Here is a 20,106-nt window from a genome sequence, read left to right on the forward strand (position 1 = left end):
ATTGATTTAAATGATCTCCAAGAGACATTCCGTGACTTGGAAATGTTGTTGTATCCATCCCCTCACTGCAAAGAATTCTGGCTGCAAAAGAGATGATGTTGATGTGTTATATTAATGTAAAGTGGGTGCATACCTATCATTTTTATTGCTTGTATTTATATTTTAATTTTGTATGCATTTGTGTTAACACATCTGTCAGTGTTCCATGATGCATACGACAAAATGGCTCACGCACATCCAAAATGTCCTTGTAACTATCTGATCTTAACCTAACTGCTTTTCAAAATGGCCGACGCACATCCAAAATGTCCTAGTATTTGACACGACTATCTGATCTTATATAGCTGTCTAATTGGTAAAACCATCTGATCTTTTTTATAGCTGTCTGTCTAATTGATAAAACCAAAGTATTCACATCTATTTGGAAAAGAATAGGAACAGCATGATGGAACACTCTGTTTTGTTGCCTGGCACGCAGATATACACTATAAAATTTTTACATACCGTCTTTAACGCAACGTGAGCACGTCATCTGCTTATATCCGCCTACCTCACTTCACTTGGCAGACAATCACATAGCCACTGATTCACGACAGGCTAAGGACCGCCCACATGGAGCCGGCCTAGACTCAGGAATAAAAGTTAGCATAGGGTGAAAATCTAGGCTCTTTGTTCAGACGTTGCATGTGCTTTGTTCAAAGACCCCAGCACTGCTAGATGACCCTGTAATCAGTGTAGGCACCTTTCAATACAACAACTAAACGTTGATGTCCGTTTCCTGTCCAATTCTTTTTGAGGTCACTCACCACATAAAAGAACCTAACAGATTAAACATTATTTTTTAAATTAGTTTATGAGGTAGCCAGAATTTCAATCAATTTTGAACTGACTTCATATTCAATAAAAACATAAAATCTGCTCTGTAATTGTAAACACATGGAGGCTCTTGTGCAGGATTCATCCTTCCTGAGTGCACAGCTGATGTGACGACAGCGCCACCAGCAGGTCTCAGGACACACATGTAGCATCCTGATGATCACACATTTATCTGAAGGTTTTCTAAACAGCATTTTAATCACTTATTTTGACATCAATTGTGAAACAGGAAAAATAATAGATTCTTCTTACATGTAACTGAGTGAAAATGTGGAATAAACATCAGGAAAGTATGAGACAAGGACAAAGTAGAACAGTGAATGAAAAACCTGTTATTTATTAACATCTTCTGGGCACGGAGAAGGAAGGATAATGTTATTGCACCTCCTTTGACCTTTGTTCACTAAGTGCCCAGCTCTGTGAAGGAGTGTCAGAAGTAATCAGAACAACGACACCTAAACCTGCTCTGCTACTGCTCAACGGTAAGTTGTCTGAAAGGGGTTCTGGTGGACCGTGTGTTGTGGCACAAAGTTATTTTGGATCATGTGTATCAGACCAGAGATTCTGAAATATACTCACAGGACTTCTGCTTGGCTTTACTGGGATACAACCCTTTTGATTGAGATTCTGCTCTTCTCACATGGAATAAACATCCACATGATTTGTAGCATTTGATGTTTGACTCAGTGGACATACATATATTTATCTGAATTAATGTTGTAGTTTTTTCAATCTGTCACTTATTCAACGAGTGAGTGAGCCTGTGAGTGTGAACATTGCTCCAGATGTCACAACATCATGTGACAGTCACTGTGCAGAAATGTTATGACCTCCATCAAGCGACAGGGTCAGAGATTACGGAATGTTGCCTGTTTGTCTGTGTAGACAAGAAAAAAAAACCTCTAATGACATGGCACAGATTTTGACTTCAGTGAAGAGGTGGTTCTTGAGACAGGAAAAATATATAATTTAACTTTGAAGCAGATGTTTATCTTTCTTTTACACACACAGACACACACACACACACACATATAAATATATATATATATATATATAGAGAGAGAGAGAGAGAGACGCAGGTGGTGGCACTAACAGAAGAGAGGTGGCAGAGTTGAAGATGTGATTTTCTTTAGGAGTGACGACTATTGACAGGTTTAGGAATGAACACATCAGAGAGCCAGCACAGGTCAGAAAGTTTGGAGACAAAAGTCAAAGAGTTGAGATTGTTTGGACATTTACATGTAGGAGGAACCCAGGGTATATCTGGAGAAGGATGCTGAGGATGGAGCCACCAGGCAGGAGGAGAAGAGAGGACAAAGAGGAGGTTTATGGATATGCTGAGGGAGGACATGCAAGTGGTTGGTGTGACAGAGGACAAAGAAGTTTATAAGGTGAGATGGAGATGGATGATCTGCTGAGGCAACCCATAACAGGAACAGGTGAAAGGAGAACAAGATGGTGGTTTTCCATCATGTCTTCTATTAATACACGTACCTTTTCTGTTTTCACACACACAAAAGATTTTATTTTCAAGAGGCAGCATACTATATAGCAGTGATTCTCAACCGGGGTGCCGCGGCACCCTAGGGTGCCGTGATCGATCGTTAGGGGTGCTGTGGGCAATTATCAAATATCACCATTATCAGGTGTGCTGTAATAGTGTGGCAGATGATGTAATGCTCTTTTATTCCAGTAGATGGCAGCAAAGTGCTGTACTATAGTATAATAGACAGTCGAGTTAGTGCTGCGTGACACGTGACACATGACAGTGGCAATACAGTAATACGAGCAAGTGACAGTGATGGAGAAATTTTTAAAAAAAGAAAATACAAATGCCAATCGGGATCCTGGACAAAATTCAGACGCAGATGGAGACGGTGGGCCACCAAAGAAAAAAGACAAGACGGTGAAATCGAGGCAGTATAGCGAAAGCTACCTTTCATTTGGATTTACTTTCACAGGGGATGCCGCGGCACCGGCTCTGCTATGCTTGGTGTGTGGCGAGAGGCTGGCCAGTGCTGCCATGGTGCCAAGCAAGCTTAAACGACATCTCCAAACGAAACACCCTTCTGTTCAAAACAAGCCCATGGAATATTTTGTACGCTTACGTACAAACAATGAGAAACAAGCAACTTTTTTGAGAAACAACACAAAGGTAAACGAGAGAGCCCTCAAGGCTAGCTATATTGTTGCTGAACTCGTTGCTAAGCCAAAAAAGTCCCACACTGTGACAGAAACATTGATACTACCAGCTTGTAAAGCCATTGTAACGAGATGCTTGGCCCTGACGTGGCCAAAGAGATTAATAAAGTGCCGCTCTCGGATAGCACAATTGCCAGACGCATTGATGACATGTCAGAGGACATTGAAACTGTTGTTTTTGAAAAAATGCACATCAGTAGGAAATTTGCCTTGCAACTTGATGAGACGACGGATGTTAGTGGACATTGTCAGCTGTTGGCCAACGTGCGTTTTGTTGATGGAGAAGCCATCAGAGAAAACTTTTTATTTTGCAAGGCACTGCCAGAAAAATCAACAGGAGAGGAAATATTTTGGGTCACTTCCGAATATCTTGACAAAGGCGGACTGGCCTGGGAAAACTGCACAGGTGTGTGTACGGAGCTGCAGCCATGGTCGAGTGCAGCAAAGGCTTCGTGAGTAGAGTCAAAGAAATAAACCCAAATGTTATTGTAACACACTGTTTTTTGCACCGCGAGGCTCTGGTTGCAAAGACCTTGCCAGTAGATCTTGGCACTGTGTTGGACGATGTGGTGCGCTTAGTAAACTTTGTGAAGACGCGGAGGAGATGGGAGCAGAACACAAAGTGTTATTGCTCCACACGGAGATCCGCTGGCTGTCGCGCGGCAAAGTGCTGGCCCGCGTGTATGAGCTGCGAGAGGAGCTCAAGGTTTTTCTGACACACGAGAGGTCCGATTTCTCAAAGCTGATTGAAAGTGATGAGTGGTGGGCAAAGGTAGCATACCTTGCTGATATATTTCATCAGCTGAATGAGCTGAACACTCGTATGCAGGGCCGCAATGAAAACTTGCTCACCAGCACAGATAAAATGAATGGATTTCATGTAAAAGTGCAGCTCTGGAAAAAGCATGTGAACTGTGGCAACCTTGAGATGTTCCCCCTCACAGAAAAATGTCATCATGGCAACACTGCTCGCAATGCGCAAGGTGATTGGCACACATTTAAAAACCCTTGAGGAGAAGCTGTCATTTTATTTCTCTGCAGACTCCATAGAATGTCTGGACTGGGTTAGGGACCCGTACAGCTCGGCATCCCTCCTGGGAAAGGACATGACTTTACAGGAGCAAGAAGAACTCATTACACTGAAACAAGATCGTGGTTTAAAGCTCAACTTTGCTGATCTGCCGTTGGACAGATTTTGGATATCTGTTGCCAAGGAGTTCGCCGTTCTGGCCAACAAAGCTATTGTGATATTGCTTCAGTTTTCAACCACATATCTGCGTGAGCTGAGCTTCTCAAGCTTGACTGCCATAAAAACTAAAAACAGAGAGAGACTGAGAGCTTTGGAGCAAGAGCTTCGGGTGTGTCTGTCTACCATTCCTGCCAGGTTATCCATTTTGTGTTCATCCAAACAGGCCCAGGTTTCACACTGAGTCAAAATGCATTTACAGTCAACAAAAATATAAACGCAACACTTTTGGTTTTGCTCCCATTTTGTATGAGATGAACTCAAAGATCTAAAACTTTTTCCACATACACAATATCACCATTTCCCTCAAATATTGTTCACAAACCAGTCTAAATCTGTGATAGTGAGCACTTCTTTGCTGAGATAATCCATCCCACCTCACAGGTGTGCCATATCAAGATGCTGATTAGACACCATGATTAGTGCACAGGTGTGCCTTAGACTGCCCACAATAAAAGGCCACTCTGAAAGGTGCAGTTTTGTTTTATTGGGGGGGGGGATACCAGTCAGTATCTGGTGTGACCACCATTTGCCTCATGCAGTGCAACACATCTCCTTCATATAGAGTTGATCAGGTTGTCAATTGTGGCCTGTGGAATGTTGGTCCACTCCTCTTCAATGGCTGTGCGAAGTTGCTGGATATTGGCAGGAACTGGTACATGCTGTTGTATACGCCGGTCCAGAGCATCCCAAACATGCTCAATGGGTGACATGTCCGGTGAGTATGCCGGCCATGCAAGAACTGGGACATTTTCAGCTTCCAACAATTGTGTACAGATTCTTGCAACATGGGGCCGTGCATTATCCTGTTGCAACATGAGGTGATGTTCTTGGATGTATGGCACAACAATGGGCCTCAGGATCTCGTCACGGTATCTCTGTGCATTCAAAATGCCATCAATAAAATGCACCTGTGTTCTTCATCCATAACAGACGCCTGCCCATACCATAACCCCACCGCCACCATGGGCCACTCGATCCACAACACTGACATCAGAAAACCGCTCACCCACACAACGCCACACACGCTGTCTGCCATCTGCCCTGAACAGTGTGAACCAGGATTCATCCATGAAGAGAACACCTCTCCAATGTGCCAAATGTGAGCATTTGCCCACTCAAGTCGGTTACGACGATGAACTGGAGTCAGGTCGAGACCCCGATGAGGACGACGAGCATGCAGATGAGCTTCCCTGAGACGGTTTCTGACAGTTTGTGCAGAAATTCTTTGGTTATGCAAACCGATTGTTTCAGCAGCTGTCCGAGTGGCTGGTCTCAGACGTTCTTGGAGGTGAACGTGCTGGATGTGGAGGTCCTGGGCTGGTGTGGTTACACGTGGTCTGCGGTTGTGAGGCTGGTTGGATGTACTGCCAAATTCTCTGAAACGCCTTTGGAGACGGCTTATGGTAGAGAAATGAACATTCAATACACGAGCAACAGCTCTGGTTGACATTCCTGCTGTCAACATGCCAACTGCATGCTCCCTCAAATCTTTCGACATCTGTGGCATTGTGCTGTGTGATAAAACTGCACCTTTCAGAGTGGCCTTTTATTGTGGGCAGTCTAAGGCACACCTGTGCACTAATCATGGTGTCTAATCAGCATCTTGATATGGCACACCTGTGAGGTGGGATGGATTATCTCAGCAAAGGAGAAGTGCTCACTATCACAGATTTAGACTGGTTTGTGAACAATATTTGAGGGAAATGGTGATATTGTGTATGTGGAAAAAGTTTTAGATCTTTGAGTTAATCTCATACAAAATGGGAGCAAAACCAAAAGTGTTGCGTTTATATTTTTGTTGAGTGTAGAAATGATGAACTATTATATGTAATGTGTTACATTTTTTCCAGTTTTAAACATTCAAAGTGAATCAAAAATAGTTCTCATTTAACAATAAAAATAACAATGAAATACAGTTATTTTAAGGTTTCTCACAATTAAATGAAACAGTGTGTTCCAGGGTTCATAAATGAAATACATCTTTCCATTACTGATGTTCTGAGTCAGTGTTATTTTTTACATTTAATTTGTATCGCTTTTCAAATAGTTTTTCAATGCTGTTTGGAAGAATAATTTTGTGTGCTTTATAAATCACTCAAGATATTGCGTTCTATAAATTGATCAAATTTAAATAAATGTAACTGGGAAAATATTGGATTTGTGTGATCTCTGTATCCATAGCTACTGACTGTTATAACTTTTCTGCGTAACAAAAAACAAGGTGGAAAATTGTTAAACTAAAATTGTATTTAATATAAGAACAATAAAAATCATTAAATAAAAATTGTCCCACAGGGTGAAATAATACTTAACAAATGTATACCAAACAAAATACAACAAAGGAAGTATCTGGGAAGCGTTTCACAAGATTTAATATTAGTTAAAATACTTACAATTAAGAACCACAATTTACACCAGAACAGGCCTCTCCAGCGCAGTGGCTGCTCCCGACAGGTGACGTGGACAGGTGCTGCACCCGCCAGAGAGCAGTCGACTGCAGGAGACGACTGGATGCAGGGACCACGATGCTGATCCTACACAGTGAAATGAACGTGGTCTCAGACCAAAACAAAAGTGGGTGAAGAGCTACAATTTCTCCATTACAGAATTTTGCATAATTAAAGCCATATTTTTGAAGTGTCGATAAAGTCAAATTGACTTGCGTAAGTTTACATACGTACATGGTGGTTTTGTACATACTTGCGCACATAGCGTTGTGCGTCTCCATGGTTACGGGTTGCTGACTACAGCGTGAATCTCAGCTGCTCACGGAGCATGGCTCCTCTGGGGAAGGAGAAGCCGCGTTGGCTGTGGAGGTGTGCGGGGAAGGCGGCCTGACCTCCGTTGATGTCACAGTGGTCAGACTTGGGCCTTCTCGCTCACAACTGGGTTCGCTGAAGGCAGCCTCTGCGCTCCATGAATATTAGAGTGGCAGATTATTGTGAATAAAAGTGTCGACATGTCTAAAAAAAACACTTGAGATCAGAGCGCAAAATGCTTGAGGCTTTTCGAAATGCGGTGTTTTCTGTATCGATTTTCTATTGCGATAATTGGGTTTTGAGCAAAACCAGAGGTAATAGAATTATAATATTATTTTGGTTGGTGGTGTGCCGCAGGATTTTGTAAATATAAAAAGGGTGCCGCAGCTCAAAAAAGGTTGAAAATCACTGTATATAGGGCAGCGTGATGACTTAGTGGTTAGCACTGTTGCCTCACAGCAAGGAGGTCATGGGATTGATTCCTACCTGACTTTTCCATGTGGAGTTTGTATGGATTCTCTCCGGGTGCTCTGACTTCCTCCAAATCCATGCAGCTTAGGTGGACCGGAAACTTTAAATTGTCCGTAGGCGTGCATGCAGGTGTGAACGTGTTTATTTGTCTGTATGTGGCCCTGCAACAGACTGGAGTCCTGTCCAGAGTGCACCCCGTGACTGTTGACACAGGCACAGGTTTTTAAATCTTCACTAAAGACTCACCTCTTCTCCTTGGCTTTTAATCAAGTTTAAGTGGGCTTCTGGCAAAATTTTAATTTAATTTTACTCTATTTTATAACACGGTGTTATGTATTTTAGTTTTATTTATTTATTGTAATTGCTACATTGTACTGATTATGTGTACTGCACTTTGGTTAACCCCGATTGTTTTAAATGTGCTCTATAAATAAAGTTTAAGTTGAGTTGAGTTAATTGAAGTAAGCGGTTGAAATGAATGAGTGAGTGAGCATCTTATGTATAAAGCGTCTTCTGTGTGTGTGTATGTGTGCGTGTGTGTGTGTGTGTGTGAAGGAGGTGTCTTATTTAAATTACTGGATTTGAATGACAATAAGTGTGTATGATGATTAAAGATGGTAAATATTCCAGCAGGACTGAAGACAAAGCACAGGAGATATGGGCCTGCTGAGTCGCAGCATTGTTACGCTGGTGTTTGTTTGTGAAGTTCTCATCACGAAAAGTCATTCCGCTGCTGAATCTGAAAACACGGGACAAAAATCCTTCCAAAGGCACCTTCTAATGGAAGACGCTAATGGCACAACTATCTCAACCAGAATAGGAGGTAAGTAACAAAATGTCCCTTCTGCTGTTTTTATTATTTTTTTTTTTACTGCCAATTTTTTTATAAGTGAGCGTGCATAACGTACCTTGACCTCTATAAAAAAAAAAAAAAAAAAAAAAAAAAAAAAATCACTTACTGGAAAGATATGAAACTTTCAGTTACATGAGCAGTTAGGACCAGGCATGTTTGGACACTGACAATGTTTTTTTTTTGCAAACATGTGGGTGTGTTAATTGTTAATAAGTGTGTCTCTGATGTGCACATCACTGACTATGTTTACATGCAGCCAATAACCCTTTCATAACCGGAATATTAGCAATAACCCGGTTGCGCACGGTCATGTAAACACCTGCAAAAACCTGAATATGCTCATATTCGAGTTTTTAAAAACCCCAATATGACCGCTGGGTTACTCCTTTTCTAACCCGAATATCAGGTCATATAAATGCGCATCGGGATTTCCCCATATAAAGGAACTGTTGGGAAAGTGTAGGGACATGGACCCACAACAGGGGGCGCAAAGGAACCGGACAATGGATGAGCCAATAAATAACAATTTACTGTTGTAAATGTGCACAACGGAATACAGACAGAACCAGAATTTGGATTACAGACAATTACACGAAGATGACGTGTGGGCAGGCTCGAGGATAGGAGAGCACCGTCCAGAGAAGAGCCGGACCCCACATGATTTCCACTGCCACCGGATCTGGAAACATACTGGAGACACCAAGTCCTGAGTCCCCAGGTGGCCACCGTCTTCAGCTGCCGGATCTGGTACTGCTGGCAGGAAGCAGAAAAACAGATGTAATGAGTGTGTGAAAACACACCCAGTAAATAGTCAGCTTAGAACAATGGTTTCTGTTAAGGTGGGAAAGACACCTCCACCTTCGAAACAAGTACACAGTACGTGCAGAGCCTGAAGAAGTACTTATCAGGTTTGGTGTGAGGAGTGAAGAGCGTCGACTCCTCCACAATCCGCAAACCCCAGCTCCGGCTGAGAGTAATCAACAGGTAAGTCTGCAAAAGTTTCAAACACAGATTACGTGCGTTTGGCACAATACGGCTGAGAGTTTTACCTTAGAGGTAGACGATATCTCGGCAGTGAGGTGGAGATGTTGTCTGGCTTTTATGGGATGGTTGATGATGATGAGTGGTGATGAATGACAGCTGGTAAGGGTGATGAGTGACAGCTGTCACTCCGGTGGCTCCTGCGTGGTGGCAGCGCCCTCTCGTGCCCGAAGCCCGCACTTCGGGCAGGGCGCCCTCTGGTGGTGGGCCAGCAGTACCTCCTCTTCTGGCGGCCCACACAACAGGAACATTATTTTGTGTTCTGCGCATGTCCTATCCGCAAGGAATCTTGGTCTTTTGAGTACAGCAACTACTTGTATGCAGCACGCACAACCCACCGGACACCACAGAAGCAGAGTTAAACAAGTATGGCTAAATCCAGAGCACAGCACAACACTTTTGGAGCGAGGAGGAAACCGAGTACTTCATTAGTATCGTGAAAGACATGAATATAATGTCTTTTATTGACGGTCGAAAGATTAAGAAGAAACGGAAATGATGCATATTTGCGTCATGATGTTCTCCGTGCGTCTGGACATTGTCCATGCGTCACTGTTTAGATGGGGATATTCCAAGTGATACCAGTGACCATGTATACAGGAGTAACTCTGTCTGCTTAAGCATGTAAACAGGTTATTCCTAATGATTCAGAAACCGGAATATTGACCTTAACCCAAATATTAACGGCATGTAAACGTAGTCACTCTGATGACTTCATGTTTTCACATTAATGGTTCCTTGTGACTATGTTTACATGGGGCATACAGCGGTAGAAAGCAGACCATAGAAGAAGCCAAGGAAGAAGCCAGCTCTTGTTAGCATAGCATAACTTGACCGTTCTGAACTGGTGTGACAAACTGTGAACCAAATCAAACAGTTACATTTATCCATTGTACTGCATTTGGCCATGTTTTGTTTTTAACTTGCAAAGTTAAACATTCCTATATGACCAGTCTCATGACGGCCTCATACCGACCTTTGAAGTTTTATGGTTTGAAGAAGAAGAAGAAGAAGAAGAAGTACCAACCCAGAAACAGGATTGATTCAAATGATTTGTAATGTTAAAATCACGCCATTCACCAGGTCATTGTACATTTAGATCAGTTCAGAGGTCTATGTATTGATGTAGTCGTGTCTAGTATTTTAAAAAAGATTTTCAATTTGTATTTCTTCATTGTTACACCCTGACTATGTCTGATACTTGTACAGTACCATGCAACTTTATTTCTTGCCTTTTTCTCAGCAGAGTCCATTTCAGAGATCACTGTACAGTCGACGCAGTGGTCGTATCTGGCTATTGGCTTGGCCACGTTCCTCGCCGTGTCACTCACCATCGTGATGGCCGTCAAGTTTCGCCTTTTCCATCGCTTCCTGGCCAGCTACAGACATGCCCTGCTGCAGGAGACCGATGGCATCAGCCAGTACGGCCAAGAGGATATGTCGTTCCCTGACCACATAGCATCCATCAGAGTGAGAGGACCTCAGACACAGCCAGAGGAAGATGATGACGGTTTCATTGAAGACAACTATATCCAGACCAGTGAGAGAGACGGCACAGAGAGACACCGACAGGAGGAGGAGGGGACAGAGGACAGCGACGAGGATCTTCAGTTCACTATAGGCTGATTAGATGAAAGGGATGTGTCCTCAAGGAACTGCTGGTTTGAAATGTTGACGGGATAACAGTACAGCACATGCTGAAATGGAACATCATGTGCTGTTGAATAATTGGACTTGTGTCCACAACAATCTGTCCTCCATGAGTGTAATGATTGTGATATAAGGAAAACATTTAAACACAATTACACTGCACAACCAACATATGACCTGTTTTTTTTTTTATTGATTTTGTTTTAAGTACATGTAGCAGAATATATTCTGTCTCACACGTGTGGACATTATGCTTTCTATATATATTGATCTCTGCTAGTCAAATTCTATATTGGGTGTCACATTCTTATTATGCAAGATACATGTTTCTGCAGGGTTCCAAGGCAAAACTTAGTTAGAAATTCAAGCATTACTGTGATAACATAGCTCACCCACATTACCATGGTAACCATTAAAACCAATGTAGCTCACCAGATTACCCCAGTAAACATCACAGCCCACCCACATTACCACGGTAACCATTAAAACCAATGTAGCTCACCAGATTACCCTAGTAAACATCATTGTTCACCCACATTACCATGGTAACCATTAAAACCAATGTGGCTCACCAGATTACCCGAGTAAACATCACTGTTCACCCACATTACCACGGTGACCATTAAAACCAATGTAGCTCACCAGATTACCCTAGTAAACATCACAGCCCACCCACATTACCATGGTAACCATTAAAACCAATGTAGGTCACCAGATTACCCTAGTAAACATAATTGTTCACCCACATTACCATGGTAACCATTAAAACCAATGTAGTTCACCAGATTACCCTAGTAAACATCACAGCCCACCCACATTACCATGGTAACCATTAAAACCAATGTAGCTCACCAGATTACCCTAGTAAACATCATTGTTCACCCACATTACCATGGTAACCATTAAAACCAATGTAGCTCACCAGATTACCCTAGTAAACATCATTGTTCACCCACATTACCATGGTAACCATTAAAACCAATGTAGGTCACCAGATTACCCTAGTAAACATCATTGTTCACCCACATTACCATGGTAACCATTAAAACCAATGTGGCTCACCAGATTACCCGAGTAAACATCACTGTTCACCCACATTACCACGGTGACCATTAAAACCAATGTAGCTCACCAGATTACCCTAGTAAACATCACAGCCCACCCACATTACCATGGTAACCATTAAAACCAATGTAGGTCACCAGATTACCCTAGTAAACATCATTGTTCACCCACATTACCATGGTAACCATTAAAACCAATGTAGTTCACCAGATTACCCTAGTAAACATCATTGTTCACCCACATTACCATGGTAACCATTAAAACCAATGTAGCTCACCAGATTACCCTAGTAAACATCATTGTTCACCCACATTACCATGGTAACCATTAAAACCAATGTAGCTCACCAGATTACCCTAGTAAACATCATTGTTCACCCACATTACCATGGTAACCAATAAAACCAATGTAGCTCACCAGATTACCCTAGTAAACATCACAACCCACCCACATTACCATGGTAACCATTAAAACCAATGTAGCTCACCAGATTACCCTAGTAAACATCACAGCCCACCCACATTACCACGGTAACCATTAAAACCAATGTAGCTCACCAGATTACCCTAATAAACATCACAGCCCACCCACATTACCACGGTAACCATTAAAACCAATGTAGCTCACCAGATTACCCTAGTAAACATCACTGTTCACCCACATTACCACGGTAACCATTAAAACCGATGTAGCTCACCAGATTACCCTAGTAAACATCATTGTTCACCCACATTACCACGGTAACCATTAAAACCGATGTAGCTCACCAGATTACCCTAGTAAACATCATTGTTCACCCACATTACCATGGTAACCATTAAAACCAATGTAGCTCACCAGATTATCCTAATAAACATCATTGTTCACCCACATTACCATGGTAACCATCAAAAACGTTATCATCATGGTCTGTGTCCCAACTCAGCGGCTGCAACATTCTCAGGCTGCAGTCGTCAGCTGCTTATGTCATGAGTGGCAGGAGGAGGATGTCCCATTTCAAAGACTCCCTGTAAAGCAGCCAATCAGTGTGACCTTCTTTCCTTCATAAGTGAAGGATGCAACAATTTTATCCTTTGCAGCCCAAACATCCTAATGAGCCATTGCACAATTTTTTTTTCCTCCCAAGACAAAACAGTTTTAAAAAAAAAAGAGAGTACACTTTGAAGCTTCATGTGAACAATTGTACATAAGCAATGTTTATAAGTAAAATATAAATAAGCACTAAAAAATTATTACAAAACTACAGGTTGTACCCACTACACTGGCTTGTCACCTGCAGCTGTCAAGGTTGCCAGGCGACAGGCGGTAACAGTGGGAAAAGCTAAAGCTATTATCTTACTGGGCTGCAACTACTGGCAACAAATTAAAAACAGCATTAGCGACAGATTTTTCAAAATGTCTCGAAACATTTACGGGAGTTCTCAATTTCCTTGTGCGAGTCGCAAGGCCTCGCTCTCCTGTAGCTGGAATTTTGAACCTGTTCAAAAAATTCCTGCAACAAATTTTCTTTCAAAATAGTCATCGCAGGCGTCTCAAACCTGTCTCAAACCTGTCTCAAACCCCTCTCAGTTTAGTTTCCGTGAGTCAGAAAAATGTGCAAAATATAAGACAACCTTGTGAGGGGTTTGGCGTCTTATGAAACTAGATTGTGTCTGATTGGAAACAAAAATGAGAATCTGATGTTCCGGGAGCAAGACAGGGGTGAACTGCCCTGGGAAACTGGGAGCAAAAAAAAATTGGTGAATACAGGTCAGTGTGAGTCCAAGTGAAAATTGTTTGCTAATCCCTGTATTTTCTTACAAATGTATGTCTCAACTACTCGCCAACAGTCGCAGCCCATTGAGATACTAGCTTAAAGATGCAACACCAAAATGCTCGGTGGGTTCTGTCTGACTTCAGAATGGTTTGTTCTGGCGTCCGCTGTCTCTGTTGGCCTGAATCCTGAAGCGTTTCTTGGCACACACAGTCCATAGCAGGGTACACACCCTGAGTTAGGACACTGTCATGGTTACCAAATTAACAAATTAGCTCTCACACATTCCATGGTAAAGATCAAAAACAAAGCAGCTCAACCACATTGCCATGGTGAAAAATCTAATTAAATTAAATCTATTACAGTGTTATATCAAGTTAATTTTCACTATGAAAGAGCTGATTTAACACTATTTTATGTGGGACCATATGCAGTGTTAGTTTAGCACTGAAAAATATATTTCGTATTTTTGTAGCCCCTCAGGCTAAAGAGCAGATTTGGGTTTTGATCCCATAAATTGTTGTGAAAGTGTAGGAACACGGACCCACAACAGGGGGCGCAAATGAACGGACAATGGAGGAAGTCAAATAGCACTTTTACTGTTGTGAAGCACAACAAACACGACAGATTACATTAATATACAATAAAGTTCAAATCACAAAAGGTGTCATGTGGGCAGGTTCGAAGATAGAAGACGTCTGTCCAAAGCAGAACCGGAACCACACGATTTCCTCCGCCACCGAACCCCGGGAATACTGGAGCCGCCAAGTCCCGAACTCCCAGGTGGCCACTGCCTCCGCTTGTCGGATCCGGTTCTGCTGGCGAGGAACAAAAACAGTCAGATGTGGGTGCGCCTGCACCCAGTAACACGTATGGTGGGAAAACCACCTCCACCTCTCGTCAGGAAAACACTGGTTAGTGCAGGAATGTGAGTACTTATCCAAATGGTCCAATACAGTCTCCTGCTGTTCTACTCACTATCTGCGTAAAGGCAACAAAGTATTATGGTCAAGAAGACAACACGATTGGCTGAGTACGTTACCTCCTCGGTAGAGCGATATCTCGGCAAAGAGGTGGAGATGACGTCTTGCTGATATACCGATGCGGATCAGATGATTGGTGACAGCTGTCGTAGGTGACAGCTGTCACCCCGGCTGCTCCTGTGAGGTGGCAGCGCCCTCTGGTGCCTGGAGCCCGCACTGCAGGCAGGGTGCCCTCTGGTGGTGGTGGGCCAGCAGTACCTCCTCTTCAGCGGCCCACACAACAATAAATGGTCAACAAAATTAATATTTTGGGGTGGGGGTGGGGGTGGGGTGTCATCAGGGTAAATAACTGTCTTTGAAATTATTGGGACAATGCAGAAAGGAAATGATTTTGTGTGCTGGTAATAATTTTACACTAAAATCAAAATGATACAAGCCAGTCTTGTGACAAAATGCACCACACACTTTGGGAAAAACCTGCCTGTTTTTTTTTTTAAGGTGTTACTGATCATCACTGAGCTCCTCTGAACCCTGCTCACTTTTCTGCAGAGAAAATGTTCCATTTTAAACTGAAACCTGAAATGAGTTGTACGCACACTGTATTGTTTGCTTCACTCGTCTGTTAGTATGGACAGAGCATGTTAAATAAATGACTGACAATGGAGACACTATTATGCCTGAATGAAAATAAGAGTTTCCTTGGTTAGAGTTTCCTGTTATCTATGTCAGTCCCATCTAACTTCACTTATACATATTTTCTGTTTCCATGTGTGATGAACATTAAAGAGGATAGAACACAGTTCTTCATAAAGATGAATGTCAGTCTCCCTCGGTCTGGTTCTCCATGCCAGATCTCACTTTGTGGGGTAAGGATGATTCTGAGAAAGCCCAGAACTACAGAGGAGGACCTGGTCAATGACCTGAAGAGAGTTGGGACCACAGTTGCAAAGATTACATTAGTAACACACAACGCTGTCATGGTTTAAAATCCTGCAGGGCAGCAAGGTCCCCCTGCTCAAGCCAGCACATGTCCAGGCCCGTTTGAAGTTCACTATTTACCATCTGGATGATTCAGAGGCAGCATGGGAGAAGGTCATGTGGTCAGATGAGACCCAAATAGAGCTTTTTGGTATCAACTCCACTCACCGTGTTTGGAGGATGAGAACAACCCCAAGAACACCGTCCCAACCGTGAAGCATGGGGTGCTTTTCTGCAAAGGGGACAGGATGACTGCACCGTATTGAAGGGAGGATGGATGGGGTCATGTATCGTGAGATTTTGGCAAACAACCGCCTTCCCTCAGTAAGAGCATTGAAGATGGGTCGTGGCTGCATCTTCAGCATGACAATGACCCCAAACACACAGCCAGGGCAACTAAGGAGTGTCTCCGTAAGAAGCATTGCCTGGAGTGTCCTGGCAAGTCTCCAGACTTGAACTCAATAGAAAATCTTTGGAGGGAGCTGAAACTCCAAACCTGAAAGATTTGGACATGATCTGTATGGAGGAGTGGACCAAAATCTCTGCTGCAGTGTGTGAAAACCTGGTGAAAAACTACAGGAAACGTTTGACCTCTCGATTTCTGCACCAAATATTAAGATCTGTTTTTCTCTTGTATCAAATACTTATTTCATGCAATAAAATGCAAATTAAGTATTTAAAAAATCATACAATGTGATTTTGTGATTTTTTTTTTTTTTAGATTCTGTCTCTCACTGTTGAAGTGTACCTACGATAAAAATTACAGACCTCTCCATTCTTTGTAGGTGGGAAAACTTGCAAAATCGACAGTGGATCAAATACTTATTTGCCTCACTGTAAATAATGGCATATTACTGAATATTAATGATGTTTAATTGTCAACATATCTGACATGTTTTACACTTTAAACAAGTTGCTGTTGTATGTGGAAAATGAAAAGCTACAATTTGTCAAACTGTAGGATGTTTGACACAAAGTATGTTTTGAAAATTTTAGACTGAACATGACATTATTCTGACTATCACTGAAGTGATACAAAAAGTTGTCAAAGAGCGGTCTTTGTTTTGCTCTCCTGCCTCCTTCCCAATGCAACAGTCTTCTTCCCCCTACAGTGAAAATCTGAACCACATTATTCTGTAACATTACTGTACATGTGTAACAGCAAAATATAATGTACATGTGTGTGTATGAAAAAAAATTATTGGGACAAGAACTACTTAAATTATTTTTCATTGTGTAATCGTGCTCTTTCTAATAGACCATCTGTAGATCATATTTAATGTGTGTGTGGACTGAGTGGTGGTTTTACTGCATAAGGGTTCAATCAGACATCCCCAAATCAGAAGGTTGGGACAACATGAAAAATCGTCATTTTCTGCCACTACCCAGGTCCGGGTTGTGGTGATAGTAGTCCGTGCAGCTCATCCCACACTTCCCTATCGTCAACTGAGTCCTGTAACTCTTCCTGGGGGATCTTGAGGCATTCCCAAGTCAGCTGGGAAATATAATCCCGCCAGCATGTCCTGGTTCTTCCCCGGGGTCTCCTCTTACTTGGATGTGCCTGGAAGTCCTCCCTAGGGAGAAGACCAGGAGACATCCTCACCACATGCCAAAACCACCTCAGTTGGGTCCTTTCAATGTAAAGAAGCAGCGACTTTACTACGAGTCCCCCCGGATCCTGGAGTGGGGTGGAGTGGAACAAGGATAGGAGCGTGAACGGCTGCTTGATTCATAGACACACACACACACACAAAACATTCAGATTCCTCTCTGTGACATGAAGTCACATTGGGGCAGCCCAAACTCCAAAATAACAGCACTCAGCCACGGACTTACCAGTATCTCCACACCCGTCTGATGCCTCTCACCCTGGATGACTCTGGAGAAAGAGCGAGTCCAGTCCCTGTGCAGGAGTTTGGTTCCAGAGCCAGTGCTGCGCTGGTATCGCTCAACCTCCTGCACAAACTCCTCCTCGACACCAGAGAGATGACATTCCATGTTCCAAAAGTCAAGTACCATAACCAAGTGTTATACCATGTGGGCATTTGTTCCTGTCCACCACAAACTGTGCACCAGACCTTCTTCACGCTCCTTGCAGGTGGTGAGTCCACATGAAGGTGACACCACATTGGTGTCCACTATTTGTAGACCCGGCCAATAGACGCTCACTTACAAGCCCCCCATTCTAGCTTGTCTCCAGGAGGAGTCTCCAGTTTCTCTCATCCAAGTGATGTGACTGTGTCCTTATTTGTGTGCATCATAAAGGATCTTTTTGAATCACTCTTTCTCTGGCTCCTCACCAAAGTCAAATCAGTTAGTCATCATTATATGCCCTTTTAATATGGTGAGTCACAAGATGAGAGCATTTATTGTTTTTGACTAATCATGTGGACAAATTTAAAGCTATAGGGCCACCTGCTTTCACTAAACTGACAAAATGTAGTTTCTCTTGAAATGTAAGCATTATAATGTCAGTTTATTTTAGAAGCATCTTATAAAACATATTTTTAACGGCGTCTACGGGAAGACGTGCATGTGCACATGCATGAGCTTTTGAAAAGACTGTAACTTACCTTGATGCGATGAGTGACGCTGACACCCATGAAATGTCTTGTAAATCACTCCAGAGGTGTTCTCAGGGTACAAAACAGCATTTGTTGTTTTAGAAGTGTTTATTTCTCACTAACATTTACATAATATATGAGAAACAGCTTAGCTTTTACATATAAACACTGCGGTTTCAAAGCATTTTACACAATGTTGGAGGAGGAGCCAGAGTGAGACACGCTACGCTGATTGGCTGCTACCATGTGCTTCCCGTAATTCTTCACACAAGTCTGGGGAAGCCCCCATGTGATCTATGATGTCACTGTTGGTCTCTTCCATGGTCTTAACCATCGCTGCCATAAGTAGTTCAAGGCTGTCTGTTTTTTTTTTTTTATTTACCCTTCAAGGGAGCTTTTTACAAAATTTTTTCTAGACTGTGAATTTTGATCATATTGGTAATGTCATATGAATCCCCTACTTAAAGGCTAATGAATAAAACTATAGTGGTGCCAGTGAAAGTTATTTTTATGCTTTTAATCTTAAAAAGCTCAGTGGCCCCATACCTTTAAGGGGATGGAATCATTTATCTATTCACTCACTACATTTTACAATGTGTGCCTAGATTTTTCCAAAGCCTACAAAGTTGTCTAAATAGTAGTGATCTTTGTTATTATTGCCACCAAAGCTTCACCCAAATCCCTGCGCGGAAGTAATTTTTCTTCCTGTTCCCACCTATTTTAGCCCATTACCGCCTGCACATGCAACATGTGCATTACACTCCCCTCTGTTCCTGCAATATGCCTGTCCAGTCCCACCTGCACCTGTGAAATGCTGAGAAACAATTCACGAACAATAATAGAGATGCATTAATTTTGTCTCTCTTTCCGTCTCGTGGGAGAAAACGTCATTTAGGCAAATTAATAAAGGGATTCATGTGGTTGTTTGTTTGGAAATCCCTGGCCAGTATGTCGTTGACGCACTAGTGATGAATGTGACAGTTCAGTTACTACATGCCTATTTATGAGCATATGAGCATGCTGTGTTTCTACAAGTATGTTTGCTCCTGTTAATGTCGTCTGGTTCTGTTAAATTATTTAAGATAAAAGTAGCATGTGGCAGCCCAGTCTCACGTTTTTGTTTTTTTTTACCTCACTATTACTAACCGTATTCCTAGTCCCAACGCTAACCTTAACCATAACCTAATCCTACTCCTTCCCCCAACCCTAACCATAACCACCCCGACTCCCCTCACTTCACTTTTAATTTTGTGCAGCCACCACAGGATGAATGACAATTTGTGCTGCCGTGATGAAAATGAGGTACTTTTTGTCACAATATCACAAACCAATAGATTAATGTATATTTCGTGCTCCTGAATCACGACATACCGTGAGACTGGGTTGCGTGTGGACACCACATGCTTTACACTATTCTCTTTTGTTGACTGAGTCATCCTGTCGCTTCCGTTCCTGCAGTGTTTTTTATTTTTTTTTACTGCCCACTCCTGCCCACAGTGAAATTCTGACCACCTGCTGCGTTGGGTCCCGCGGGACCTAATCCCAATGCAGCCCTACATGCAAACTAATTAAAAACCTATGGGCTGACTTTTACAGAGCTGGATGGAGTAAATTTCAAGATCCATAGGTTAATCCAGGACATTTTTTCCTGCTTTCATCTAC

The 20,106-nt window shown here is 42.5% G+C and overlaps 1 protein-coding gene and 1 long non-coding RNA gene across 2 annotated transcripts; one reads left to right on the forward strand and one right to left on the reverse strand.

Annotated features, from left to right (window-relative positions):
• Positions 1–874: 874 nt before the first annotated feature.
• Positions 875–11,077, forward strand: LOC117521209 (type III endosome membrane protein TEMP-like). The gene is made up of 3 exons (XM_034182552.1): positions 875–1,358; positions 8,191–8,380; positions 10,695–11,077. The coding sequence occupies exons 2-3, from the start codon at positions 8,215–8,217 to the stop codon at positions 11,075–11,077; spliced, it is 549 nt and encodes a 182-aa protein (XP_034038443.1). The 5' UTR covers positions 875–1,358; positions 8,191–8,214.
• A 4,165-nt stretch (positions 11,078–15,242) lies between these two features.
• On the reverse strand, positions 15,243–15,705 carry LOC117522207. The gene is made up of 2 exons (XR_004564173.1): positions 15,479–15,705; positions 15,243–15,433 (listed from the first exon to the last, which is right to left on the reverse strand). It is a non-coding gene; the product is annotated as an uncharacterized LOC117522207 (long non-coding RNA).
• Positions 15,706–20,106: the final 4,401 nt, after the last annotated feature.

The sequence above is a fragment of the Thalassophryne amazonica genome, chromosome 12 (assembly GCF_902500255.1).
Source record: "Thalassophryne amazonica chromosome 12, fThaAma1.1, whole genome shotgun sequence".
NCBI classification, from domain to species: domain Eukaryota; kingdom Metazoa; phylum Chordata; class Actinopteri; order Batrachoidiformes; family Batrachoididae; genus Thalassophryne; species Thalassophryne amazonica.

Coding starts and splice junctions, on each gene's coding strand:
- LOC117521209 (XM_034182552.1), top strand. CDS start 8,215: ATGGGCCTGCTGAGTCGCAGCATTGTTACGCTGGTGTTTGTTTGTGAA. Junction 8,381..10,694: donor TATCTCAACCAGAATAGGAG/GTAAGTAACAAA, acceptor CCTTTTTCTCAG/CAGAGTCCATTTCAGAGATC.